The sequence below is a fragment of the Octopus bimaculoides genome, chromosome 23, assembly GCF_046866305.1.
Source record: "Octopus bimaculoides isolate indiv1 chromosome 23, ASM4686630v1, whole genome shotgun sequence".
NCBI lineage: Eukaryota > Metazoa > Mollusca > Cephalopoda > Octopoda > Octopodidae > Octopus > Octopus bimaculoides.
In genome coordinates, this window is record NC_142950.1 from 20,136,661 (window position 1) to 20,151,235 (window position 14,575).

At 34.0% G+C, this 14,575-nt stretch overlaps 1 protein-coding gene across 1 annotated transcript in view; it reads right to left on the bottom strand.

Annotated features, from left to right (window-relative positions):
* Positions 1 to 14,575, bottom strand: part of LOC106879044 (multiple PDZ domain protein) — an 862,020-nt gene that overhangs the window by 243,850 nt on the left and 603,595 nt on the right. The window contains exons 19-20 of the mRNA XM_089340722.1: positions 13,360 to 13,467; positions 8,570 to 8,590 (exon numbers count right to left, since the gene is read on the bottom strand). Coding sequence (XP_089196848.1) covers positions 8,570 to 8,590; positions 13,360 to 13,467 — 129 coding nt within the window. The remainder of the gene's footprint in view (positions 1 to 8,569; positions 8,591 to 13,359; positions 13,468 to 14,575) is intronic.

A 14,575-nucleotide genomic window follows, 5' to 3' on the forward strand; every position in this document is an offset into this window, starting at 1 on the left:
CTATATTAGCACCTCTGTTATACATATATATAAGCATTTGTGTGTGTGTGTGTGTAAAGTACCAGTGTTTTCTGCATGTATATAAAGTTAGGGTTTAAATATATATATATATATATATATATATATATATATATATTATTCTTTAACAAAATTAGTATTAATAATGACTTCATGGTTTTAGCCAGTTGGACTGTTCAGTGATATTGTCAATTCTTTCTAGTTAAAAGATAATAAATTTTGTACTGTACAAAATGTATTGAGTAATCCTTCAGTTTAATGCAAAATTGTTTTTATTATAACTGAACATAAAAATAAACATTAATATATAGACATATATGTAAAACAAAAGAGAAAAGAATTAGAGTAAAATTCAATTTTTGATGGACAAAGACACATTTTCTTTCTTGGAAGTAAAAACGTTAAATTTGCAGCTGAAGATAATTCTTTAACATGGCAACAACAATAAAATACATTAGACTTCCTATCATCTAGTTCTAAGGTGAGGCTCTGTCTTACACAGTCCTACAGGTGCAAGTGTGTGTGTGTGTGTATATATATATATATACATGATTTAATATATATATATCAGGTCATTAAGAATGAAATGTCCGATTTTCTTATGCACCAAGTTTGACAGTCGTTAACTCTAATGTTTTATCCTGACAATTCTTTGTTTTACAACATTGAAGAGTTATATAATTACTTTTTGAAATGCAATTCATGGTGTTTGATTATATGGTGAGTTTTCTCTTGTAAATTTATTTTCGTGAACTCATGGATAGATCAAACATTCGTGTTGTTTATGAATATGAGTTCCATTGTGGAACCAATGCATCCAAGACATCTCAAAACATCAATGAGGTTTTTGGTGAAGATGTGGCAGATGAACACATTGTATATTGACGGTTTGAGAAGTTGCAGTCTGGTGACTTTACTCTTGAAAATCAACCCCGTGGTAGACCTGAGACCAAGGTGGATAATGATGAGCTGGAAACTGTAGTGGAAGTGGATACATCTCAAACTATGCATAAGTTAGCAGCGCAAAGTTTGATGTTTCAATTCCAACTGTATTGGACCATCTGAAACAAATCAGCATGGTAAAGAAACTGGACAAGTGGGTACCACACGAACTGAACGAGCATCAAATGACATTTTGTCTCGAAACTTGTGATTCTTTGCTGGCACAGCATAAAACTTGAACCATTCTTGCATCATATTATTATGTGGGATGAAAAATGGATTCTCTTCAACAATAGCAAGCATTCTGTATGGTGGTTGGATAGAGACAAAGTGCCAAAACACAATCCAAAAAAAAAGAATATTCCCCAAAAAAGCTAATGGTGTCTGTTTGGTGGTCCAGCACTGGTGTTATCCATTATAGCTTCATGAGATCTGGTCAGTTAATTACAGTGAATGTATACATCAACCAATTGGATGACATAATGATTGAACTTGCAATTAAACAACTGAGATTGGTCAATAGAGACAGGCCAATTCTCTTGCAAGACAATGCTCGACCACATGTTGCACAACGAACACTACTCAAGTTACAGGAACTGAACTTGGAAGTACTCTGTCATCTACCATATTCACCAGACCATGCACCAACTGACTATCACATATTCCAGACATTAGACAACTTTTTGCAAGGAAGAAACTTCAAATCTGAAGATGCAAAAACAGCCTTTTGTGATTTCATTACTTTTTGTTCTCCAGAATTCTTCACTGCTGGCATAAATAAGCTACCAATAAAATGACAAAATTGTGTTGATAATTTAGGTGCATACTTGGATTAACTGCATTGCTTTTTGTTGAGATGAAGTAAAATAAATTTTCATTCGAAAATTGGACATTTCATTCTTAATGACCTGATACATATATGATTACAATAACAACTTACACAATGTATTGAGTACTCCATTCTGTTTTCAGATACAAACTATAACATTTCAATGTCTGTGAGTGCTCATTTTTTTGTTCATATTACGCCTATTTTTCCATGTTAGCATGGGCTGGGCTATACAGAAACACACATGCACGCACGCACACACACACAAACACGTGTATATCACCTCTCAATGTCCACTCCTCCTAGATTCTACTCAATTATTACAGTTATCACCTACTCTTTTCCATTTTATATCTCTGTAACGTATCCCTCAACACCTGTTCTTCACAATATTCACCCCCCCCCGTGATCTCTAACCACTCCCCTCTCCCATACTCTCTTGTAGCCTTTACCCATTCACACTTGGTTCTTCTGCCTCCATTCATTTCTATTCACTCCGTATTTTGAGGGTTCACCCTGACACATAATCACTATTTTTACCTCTCTCCAGTCCCCTGGCTACTTCCATCTTCTCCTCTATGATGCAAGTATCTGTGTAGTTCCTCATTAGCAAGAAACCTGTTCTGTTTTGGCCCCTTCTCATTCACTTTGATCCCTCATCCCACAATATAAAACCACCCCATTCCTTACAATATCCTTACTCAGTCAACAGAGATCTTAATCTTGCAGATTACATGGAAACCTCATTAGTGTAGGTGCCATGAAAAAGTAGCCAATACATGCTGTAAAGTATTAAGAAAGGCATCCAGCCATAGAAACTATGTTAAAACAGACACTGGAGCACAATGCAGTCTTAAAACTCATTTGATCCTGTCAAACTGTCCAGCCCATACCAGAATGAACCATGGATGTTAAATGATGATGATGGTGATAATATTGATATTATGCCAGATTGTACAATTGTAAAAATGTAAGAAAAAGTACTGAATACATGTCAAATTCTAAGTTTATCTATTCAAAGCTGGGGATTCACTTTGTTGTTACTCCAAATTTCCTGCTATTGTGTTAGAGAGAGAGAGAGAGTGAGTGTGTGTGTGTTTGTCTGTGTTTGTATATAAATATATACATAATATTTTTGTTACTTTAACGAACTTACAAAAACGAGAAACACAGAGTAAAAACTGAATGAATCTTCAGCCTCTGACTATATATATATATAATGTGAGTGATGTCTATCTGTATGTGTGCAATATAAAACAGAATAGTGTTTAACTAATAAACAACAATTGACTCTACAGAGTTAAAAATACTCTACAGAGTCAAATATACTCTCAGTGTAGTAAATGGTCATGATGATCACAGCGAAACAAAGTAAGTAAAACAACATTGGAAGCTATGTAACTGACTATGTATACTATAGTGCTACACTAAGATGGTAAACAATGCTAGTGTATATGTGTGTGTGTGGGTGTTACATAATATGTGAGGTTTTGCTGGACAAATCACCAAACATTAGTTTCTCCCCAAACAGTGAGTAAAACATCTAAAAATTAAAGGAATAACTGAGAGTGGTGGTGTGATGGTTGGGGAAAATATACAAGGGCATCTTCTGCATGAAAAATAAAAAGTTAAGTAGATGCTAAAAGATTTAATGTAAGGAGTCAAGAAATTCCAATTGATTAAAATTGCACTGATTAATTCTGGTCAAGATAGACAGGGGAGGAAATTCCCAATAGTCTAAATTAATTGAAATTGATGATAAACGTCAAATGTTGGTTTATAAATCGATTTAATTATTTCTACCAGAATATCTTATATGAAGATAAACTGTGAAAACTAAAACTGTGAAATAATCATTTGTGCTTAAACAGCTAATAAGCTATATGTGTGTATGCATGATATGTCAATTGTATTTCTGTATTTCCTTTAATATTTGTATATTGTAATTATACCTTTTTATCTGTGGTATTCAACTGAAATACTGGTGAAAACTGGATGTTTTACATCCCTTTGAAGGAATTGTTTTTTTTTCTTCGTTTGGTTATATATATATATATATATATATATATATATATATATATAAATATATGCATATATCCATACATATATGTACAGATCTATATATATATATATATATACATGTATATACATATATATGTATGTATGTACATATATGTATGGATATATGCATATATTTATATATTATTTATATTATTATATGATCGAACGCCACATATCCTTTTCCCAGTAAGTATATATATATATATATATATATATATATATATATATATATACATACACATACATACACACACACATATATATGTGCACACACACAAATTTATGTCAACTATTGTGCTTATTTTTCTGGTCTGCACGTATCATGTAAGTGGAATTTTAACATTTTTATACCACTGATGGACTAACGGGCCAGTTTCAGCACTGATCAAAATCCAACTCTCTTGAAATTAGTGTTCATGCCTACCCCTACCTATGTTACAAATCTTAGGCAGTGTCAGAAAGACTATGATTGTGTGAGTACAAATAGCCAAAATGAGGTTATTCTGAAGGGTTGCTAAAAAAAAAGATTACTCAATAGAGTGCTTGGCTTGGAGACGAGGAAGTCATTCCAGATTGAGACACTGCTGGTTCTTCCAATCAAAGAGTCACAGCTATAGTATTGCAGACACATGGAGAGAATGTCTGAGAAGAGATTTATTTGATGGACAGACCTTAAAGGCAAGGCCAATTGGTAAAAGAGACCTAGAAGTTGACCACAAGCAAAATTATTGGATGATATTGACAATATCCATGACCTGGTTGGTAGAAACACTAATTGGTGATTGCTTCTAATCAGACTCTTCTGCCTCTGGAGAACATGTCTAGGGCTCAGCTATCACAACCCTCAAAGGGGTCTGAAGATAAATGGATGGATGGATCATTGGGAAAAATGCTACTTGACATATGAGACAAGTTTGATGTTTGACTGTTATACATCCAGGTTGCTGATGTGATAAGTTTAGTTAGTGTTATTATATCTAATGTAGTTATGTTAATGTTAACATATTTAATACAGTGATGAGCCAACAGTCTAATTAGAAACAGCTTTGTAGTGATGAAACGATAACATGAGCTCAATGACAATGGGAATCAACTCCTAACATGTTTGTGCTTTATTACACCTTCTCAGCAAAAACAAACTTTATTATATTTCATTACCAATAGAAAGGATGAGAGAATGACTAGTCAGGTGTATAATATTGTTGTACAGAGGAAGGGGGGAAAATTAGCATATTTAAATAATAATTATTCAGAATAATTGACATTGATGAATAATTTTTTAAAAAATTAACAGATGAAATCAATGTAAATTAAACTGGTATTTTGCTTGCAACATCAACATAAGCACCATCATTATTATAATAGCTGTGGTAATAACACTGGGAAGGGTGTGGCTGTCAGACAGTGAGAGTGAGGTGGTTACAAGATTCATTACTTTTGATATGAGGAAGTATTGATATTTCAGAGAGACTGTTATAACTATATTTATTAGAGGGGGAGGATAAGGAAGGGAGAGGGGGGGGCATAGAGAAAGAGAGTGTATGCGTGTGTGTGACAGGGAGAGTAGATATGGAAAGACAGGGGAAGTGTGGGAAAGAAACAGAGGGAGGAGAGAGAGGGGCAAAAGAGTGAAAGAGAGAGGAGGAGAGAATAAAGATGAAAAACAAAAAAGAGAGAAAAAGAGAGAAAGAGAGAAAGGGTAAAAGGAAAGCAAGAGGAAGGGTGTTGATGTGTTGAATTTATTATTAGTTTTACAGGCTGTCATCAATAACCTAGAGAGAGAGAGAGAGAGAGAGAGAGTGAGAGAGAGAGAGAGTGAGAGAGAGAGAGTGAGAGAGAGAGAGAGGGGGAGTGGTGAAGAGAAAGTGGGAGAGGAAGAAAGAAGGGAAGGATGAAAGAGTGGAGTAAAGGAGTCTATTAGTTTTACAAGCTGTCATCCATAACTTAAGAAAGAAAGAGGGAGACAGAGAGAATGAAAGAAGAAGAAAAAGAATGAAGAAGAGGGTGTTGACCTGTTAAGTGTGTTATTAGTTTTAGAAAGTGTTATTTTACATAATTTAATAAGTTGGCAGTAACATGTTTAAAACATAACATGTTGAAGAAACTGGAGGACACAAAGAGCTGAGTTGGAAATATTTTAGCCTGACTAATTGAATTCTTCAAGCTTTTAACTTGTCAACTAACACTCAACTAGTTGTCAAACATTAATAATAATTAACCTATTGCAATACAATAATGTGTGTTTGTGTGTTTGTATTTGGTTAGGTGATAACTGCCAGCCAGCAACCCAGCTCTTTGTGTTTTTCATTTGCTGTTCACTGGGTCATCAGTACTGGCATTCATTCATTCATGGTGGACGAATACTGTAAACAGTACAAATTGACTTGTTAGTCTCTGCAGGGTTCTCCTGGAAGGCCATTCAAACTGAAACAGTGTGACATATCAGGATGAATGAATAAGGGTCTTTGTACTTTATCTCAAAGTAGTGTCTCATCATGGTGATAATCAAATGGTTAGAATCAGTGACAGGCTAAATAAGTGTATAAAACATATTGCAGTGAATGCAATGTATCAAAAGTTATAACTACTCTCTGATAGCAGCATTCTCAATATGGAACCACATTGCAAATGGAATACAAATTGTTCCATAAAATTTGCCTGAAGTAGAGTTATTTTAGTCAAGTTCTCTCCTTAGAAATCTCAGATCTTATGTCAATTCAAGTTGATGCCATTCTACCACTTCAACTCAAATCCTAACATTGAACTGTTATGGATTGAAGTAAACACAGCATTTTTATTTCATCCTAAAGATGGAATTTGCTCTTCGGAACCAGGACAAAAAAAAAAAAAAAAACTTCAGTGCTGATTCATGGATGGAAACATTACATATGGTACAAATATATCATCTACAAGAACAAATTTAAAATTGGAGGAAAATAGTGAGAATCTACATTAGCAGTAAACAAATGTAGTTAATATGGGGACAAGAAAAGATCTCATATTTCGAGCTCAGGCTCTCTATCAACTACAATAGACAGAATTCTCTATCTCTTCCTTGATAAAGACCCCGAGCCCTAAACAGCAGCCCTTTTATTTTCTTCTTGGTAATTGCAGCTATTTTAACCACCACACTTCTTTTAGAGTAATACTCATACAGTGTCAGGACTAGTGTCCAATGATGTGCAGAGATTGAAGACAAAATTCTTCAAACGACAAGCTTTCACTGAATATTCTACACCTTCTTTCCTATTGTTGAGCTGTCCTCACCTTCTAACTTTCATAGTTACTACTACTACTACTACTACTACAGCCTTTGCTTTTCTGGCCACTGATATGTGACAACATCATTACTTCATACAAATAGACAAATGTTCTCAAGTCATGTTTAGTATTAATCTTTTTTAAAATAGATTTAACACTTTACATGAGGTTTCTTTCCCAGAAGTCACCTTTCTCCCCAGGATATCCACAAAAATTCAAACTCAATATTAACCCTATTAATGAACAGAATCCAGTTTTTCTCTCTCCATGATCTAAGAAAGTTTACAAATCATGTGAGGTGAGTTTTCTTGTTTAGGCAAACAATGTTTTGAAAAAATCCAGTCCCAGACAGGCATTTAGCTTTTCATGTATCTCATCAGGCTGCAAGTCTTTATCTTTAATAGAGGGACTAAGGTTAGAAACTTCAACTGTTTTACCAACTGTAGCCAATCTCAGTGTCAGACAGGTCACCTCGGTTGTTGGTCTTTTAATCAGTGTATGCCAAGTTGCTGGTAACCACTTTGAATTTTGCAAGTGATTGAGTTGCATAAACATATTTCTAATAGAGCTCTTTGTACTTCATAACCTCTTTGCTGTGACTATAACCAAGACTAACTTTGAGGCTAAGTCCCACCAAATACTTTACTTTCTCAGATGAAGCCACCCCATCCCTATCAACATGCCACTGTCACAACCCATTAATAGTATGTGAGAAGTAAATTTACACCAAACTATTCTACAATGCTTAAAAGAAGCTCATTATTAGTGTTTTAAATAGGACTAATATTTAAAAAAAAAAAAGAAAAAGATGAAGAAATCATAACAATGTTATTACTAGTTCTGAAGTCAAAAAGGTAATTAATTAGTAGATAATTATTAAGGTTTAAGACATTTGGTAAACCATGCTTCACAGTTATATCAGATAAGAGGAAAAGAAAAAGAAATATATATATATAAATATATAAAGGTACTCGACTCTGCAACACTGGAATAATATAGCAACTATTTGTCAAAACAACTCACAAAGCTTGAGGATTAAAGAACAGCAAAGGCCAGATGTGATATGCATAAACAAATATGGATACATATATATATATATATATATATATATATATATATATGATATTCATATAATATAATATATACATATATAGACATACATAATATATGTAACACACACACACATATATGTATACATACATATATATATATATGTATATATATATACACATATATATACACAATATAAAGTAATAGTCAAGGAGCAAATATATATAGTGGAGACATTGAGTGGTGGAGAAACCAGTTTATAAGCTGTACAAATATATAGAGATATATATATATATACACACACACACATATATATATATATATACAAATTTATTGGAAGAAATATCAAAATATGTGCAAAAACATTGGCAATGGAAACCCACGTTTCCAGGTGAAATGTAAACTTACCGGAAATGTTTTGGAAAGATCCTACAGCAAGCGTTAAGAAAACAGAGGCATTGAGCACACCATGAAAGAGAACAAAACAAAAACACAAAAAACAGAGACACCCAAGACATGGAAGTGTGTTCACTCTTTGAGGGGGTCTTTGTTTATTAATTCTACAATTCTAAAATACTAGTGTCTCACTCACTTTTCAAAGATTATTGATTTCTGCTGATTTCTAATAATTATTGATTCTTAATTCAGGCACACAAGCTATGAAATGGTTGGATAATATCCATACTCTCAGTTGGTCATACTTGGTAATCCAGAAGGAAAGTGTAATGATGCTTGCTTCTGACAGGGCTATATGAAGCAGATGCCACAGGATCCTACACACACAACTCTCCCAGGAATAGTTGGCCGCAAAAGTAGATTGAATGTTATGCAAATATTGTGAGAGGCTAAAACTTGATTTAGTCAATCCCTTGTTCTCTACTGATATTTATGTTATTGGCTTCCAGAAGGATGAAAGATGAAAGAGTTTAAAGAGCCAACTCTAGCAGGATTTGAACTCAGAATAGAATGGACCATAAAATATTTTCTCTGCTGCTTTAACAATCCTGTCACTGACAGGATCAAATTCAGTTTCTGGTCAAATGCAAATTAATGAAAGTATCTAAATATGTAGAGTGAAATGAGTAGACACTTGTTACAATCAACAATTCACTGAACACATAAATTACTTTGGTGCATTGCTTTAAGTTCTCTACATATCTACATAGAAGTCCATCACACACACACACACACACACACTCATTCCTCTTACAAATTGGGACTCCAATATATATATATATATATATATATATATATATATATATATATAATAACTATCTATCTATATGATCTATGAAAGAATACCGGTCATGCATATATACATACATGCATACATACATACATAAACACTACTCTAAGGAAATATTATCTCTTCATTAATATTTTCACATTTTCACTTGAAACATTCATACCTCTTTTTCCAAAATCAATATCCTATTAGCATGTTTGTATGTGTGTGTGAATGTCAACAATACTACCCAGTTGCCAACCATTACAAATATATTTTCTCCATTTACACAAGACAAGAATAAGCACTTAGAATGAGCAGGAGTTATCTCCCGTGTTTTACAAGCGCTCTATTTTAGTTGATATTATTGGTGCAGGGGTCATTAGAGTAGTTTTGCTGTGCCCTTTTGAAAATGGCATTAACAAAAGGAGACCAAAAATCAGTTTTTCTTTCTCTTTCAAAGAAATCCCTGAATGAAGTTTTCTAATAATGAGGATTTGCTATAACTGAAGGGAAAAAATAAAAATATTAAATTAATTGCTACCTATCCTATCATTATCTAGTTAACCCTCAATGAATAAATATCTTAGTGATGTCAGAAAAAAACCCCACTGAGTTAGGGAAATACTCCGTTGCTATAACTGGCACTCTGTCAGATACAACAATGAGTGTCCCAGTTGATCTGATTAACAGAAGAGTCTACTCATAAAATTAACATGCAAGTAGCTGAGCATTCCACATACATGCATATCCTTAATGTAGTCCTCAGAAAGATTCAGCATGGCACAAACTATGACAAGGCTGGCCCTTAGAAATAAAGGAACTACCCGTTTTTGAAACCTGAGTAGACTGGAGCAATGTTGCTCAAGGATCACACTGCCAGGGATCAAACTCGTGACCTTATGATCATGAGTCGAATACCCTAACCACTAAGCCATGTACCTTCACTCTGTTGCTGCAATTACATTAGGAGTGTATAGAGACATAAGAGATGGCAGGAAACACACACACACACACACAACTTTAAAGTAACCAAATAAAAGAAGATATGTAAAAACTGAACAACTAAAGACAGACTTTTTAATTTTAATACAACTACTAGTAATTACATGAGAGACATGCATGTGCACATGTATATATATATATATATATATATACATATACACACACAAGATTTGATGCCATATAAGAAACACATTTAAAAAAAAAAAAAAGTTTCAAGAAATCCACCCAAGTCTATTATGTGAAGTTAGGCCTGTATAACATACTTTAATGCACTGAAAACAGTTTGTCCTGAATATGCGCTGCTGAAGTTGGGATGCATCTAATATGCCTATGTGTCTTTTATGTCATCAAATATGCTATACACACATACATACATAAAAACACGAGAGACTGTGAGGAAAAAAGGATGAATGGAGAGAGAGAGAGAGAGAGAGAGAGAGAGAGAGAGAGAGAGAGAGAGAGAGAGAGAGAGTGAGTGTGTGTGAGTCTGAATAGAATTTTAACCAGAACACGATACAAAATAATTAATAATAATGTTACAATTAAACAACAAAAACATTAATGAACAAAGAAGAGTAATAATGACAACAATAAGAATACTGAAATAAATGGAAATAGATTATATTTTTTATAGCCTTGTTATAGCTATGTTTTTTCATATCAAGTGTTAAGTGTATTAACCAAACAGTGACCACCACCACCACCATCTAAAATGACCATTGCTTTAATATGTAATATGTAAAAATAAAATACACAAATCAAGCTTTTACAAATGAAAATCTAATTAAATTTTTTTATCACTATACTCCACTCCATTTACTTTTTTCATATTATTAATGAGATACCTTGATTTTTAATCAATTTTGAAAATAATAAGGAATTTATTTGGAATAATGATAATTCCTTTGAAGTTTGGCACAAGGTCAACAATTTTGAGAGTGAGGAGAGTTGATTACTAACCCCAGTACTTGTCGGGGGACTTCATTTTCTCATACCCAAATGGATGAAAGGCAAACAGTCAGAAATATTTTTACTCTGACATGCTAATGTTTCTGCTAGCTTACCCCCTTAGATGGATTAGTAATAATAGTTTTAAATTTTCACACAAGGCCTGAAAGTTCAAGGGAGGGGCTAAGTCAATTACATTGACCCAAGTGCTTAACTGGTACTTATTTTATTGACCCTGAAAAGATAAAAGGCAAAGTCAACCTGGGTATAATTTGGACTTAGAAGATAAAGACAGACAAAATGCTGCTGAGCATTTTGCCCAAAGTGCTAACAATTCTGCCAGTTCGCCACATTAGACAGATTAATAATAACAGTTACTATTTATTTTTTAAATATATATATATATATATAGGTCCCACACGAAAAGGCTACTCAATGTAAAGCTGTAATTAAAATATAAATGCTTTAAATTGAAGGGTTTTGTATTATGGTAGAACAAGAAACAAGTTGGTATCAAAAGAATTAATGTTTCATCTATTTCACTTTTACAAATTACATGATTCCTGCACAGAATCATACATTATTATTGTTACATTAAAACAGTTTGGTCTGACCAATGACATTCCAAAGCTTTTTGGTAAATGTGTTTTTAGTCACCAGCAAGCGTTAATCACTGATTCCACAGACTTACTATGTCTGTTGCATCTCTCTGTTTCCCTTCTTTCCTCTCTCTCTCTCTCATGCTCATGTTTGTACTACAATGATCTCCACTCATCCTCACCCATCTCACTATACCCAATTATTCTTACTATAGCATTTCACCTCCTTGGGAATGCACTTTATATATATATATATATATATATATATAGATAGATATATGAAGAGCCACCACCCACAAATGAGCATTGTTTGATAACATGTATCATGCTTCCAATCATTGATTTAGGTGCTTATGTAGTCAAAAGCAGGCAGAGACAGTCTCTCAGCTCTTCCATCCTTTGAGCCAGTGACACACCTATCATGTGACTAATGACGGGAGAAAGGGCTGCATAAGTACTTGTCTGGTACTCATTTTCAGTTGAATAGACTGGAGATGATGGGAAATGAAGTATCTTGCTCAAGGACTAAATACACTGCCCAATCCAGGAAGTGAACCCATGTCAAACATGCACACACACCATCACTACTTTCCTTTCATATGCTTCAGTCATGTACCTCCTCTGTAGCTAAACACACGCGCTTGTTCCTGTATCATACTTTAGCATTTCAACACCTGACATACAGCCATGCATCTCCACCTTCCCCTCTCAAGCACTCCTGCTTAGTAGAGGGAGCTTTATCCTTTCCTTTTGCTCCTGTTCTTTTTCTGTCTGGCAAGTTACACAGCATTTTCACTAATGCTGGTGGCACAAAAAAGCACCTAGCATACACTGTAATGTGGTGGGCATTAGGAAGGGCATTCAGTCATAGAAATGATGTCAATGTTGATACTAGACTCAATGCAGCTTTCCAGCTTGTGAGATCCGGACAAACCTTCCAACTCAAGCCAGCATGAAGAGTAAATGTTAAGTCTTGATGATAATGATACATACACACACATACACACACACATGAAAGAGAGAGGAGATTACTTATAACCCAATACTATGTATGTGTTTTATTTATCACATCACTGAATTGAAATCATATTTTATCTGTAGAACAAATTTATGCAAAAAGAGGAAATACATTCACACACAAATACATTATATATATATATATATATATATATATATATATATATATATAATTATATACACAAACCACACACACTCACACAATCACATACTAATACACACACACATATACACACAGATTTATGTCTCCAAACAGACATATATGCACACACAGACATGTACACATATATTTATGGGGAAAAGAGAAAGATGTCAATGTAGACACACACACACACACATGGTTAGTAAAAATATAAAATAACAGTTAGAATATGACAAAGTGGTTTTCAAAAATCTATACATACTTAGGTGAAGGCATTGCAGAATGATGTGTGGGGCTGGGTTCCTGTTTTGACCGACTTTCAGCAGTCATTTTGTAGTTACTTGCATCAGAAGCATTGATGTAGTTTATACTGAAGAAGAAGAAATAATAATAATAATAATAATAATAATAATAATAATAATAATAATAATAATAATAATAATAATAATAATAATAAGAAGAAGAAGAAGAAGAAGAAGAAGAAGAAGAAGAAGAAGAACAACAACAACAACAACAACAACAACAACAACAACAGAAATGGGGGTGGGGGTGAAGCAGGAAGTACATGGTACAAATTGGTTAGGAAGGGTACTTGAGTTGGAAACAAGCAATATTTTGGGGGATTTTCCCATTGAAATGGATAAGAAGATGCAACATAACAAACCAGATATAACAGTAACAGAATAGGAAAAACTGAATTAGTTTACTGATTGATCTGTCGTGTCTATTTGATAGGATAATGAAGAAAGCAGATGAATAGTTGAAAAAGAAAAAAAAATCCCTTAAAGACTGTACCTGTGATAATTGGTGCATTAAGAACTGTGATTGATGAATTAGAGAAATAGATAAAGGAAATTGGAATGGAATGTCCTGTAGACATTTGACAGAAGGTTTGCTTCATAGGAACTGGAGAGACCATCAGAAGGGTTTTGAGCACTTGATGGCATCCTGAAGTCATGTGAATGTCTCAGTTTACAGGGAGCAACCCGCTAACAGGGCTGGTACTAGGAGGTGTGGGGCCCAATTAGAGAATTGTCAGTGGGGCCCTCTACTCTACAAAAGCTGAAGATTGATGTTTTATGCTTCATGTCCCAGCCAAAAAGTGTTGAGGGCTTGAGGCTCCAACATTAGCCATAATGATATACTAATAATTCATCATAGCATCCTCTGCTCAAGTGTGCAGGGCCCTTTCTTGGTGTGGGGCCCAATTTGAACAAATCTAATGTAATAGACTTAAAACTGGCCCTGCCTTCTATTCACATAAATTCTACCTGGAATAAGACTAACCTGAGTCAAGATGATGATAATAATGTCTTTGTAATTTTGGCACAAGGCCAGCAATTTTGAGGGGAAGGAACTAGTCAAATACATTGATCCCAATACTTCCCTGGTACTTTAATGACCTCAGAGTGAAGAAAAACAGAGTCAACACTGACAGGATTTGAACTCAGAATGTAAAGAGCGGGAACAAATATTGC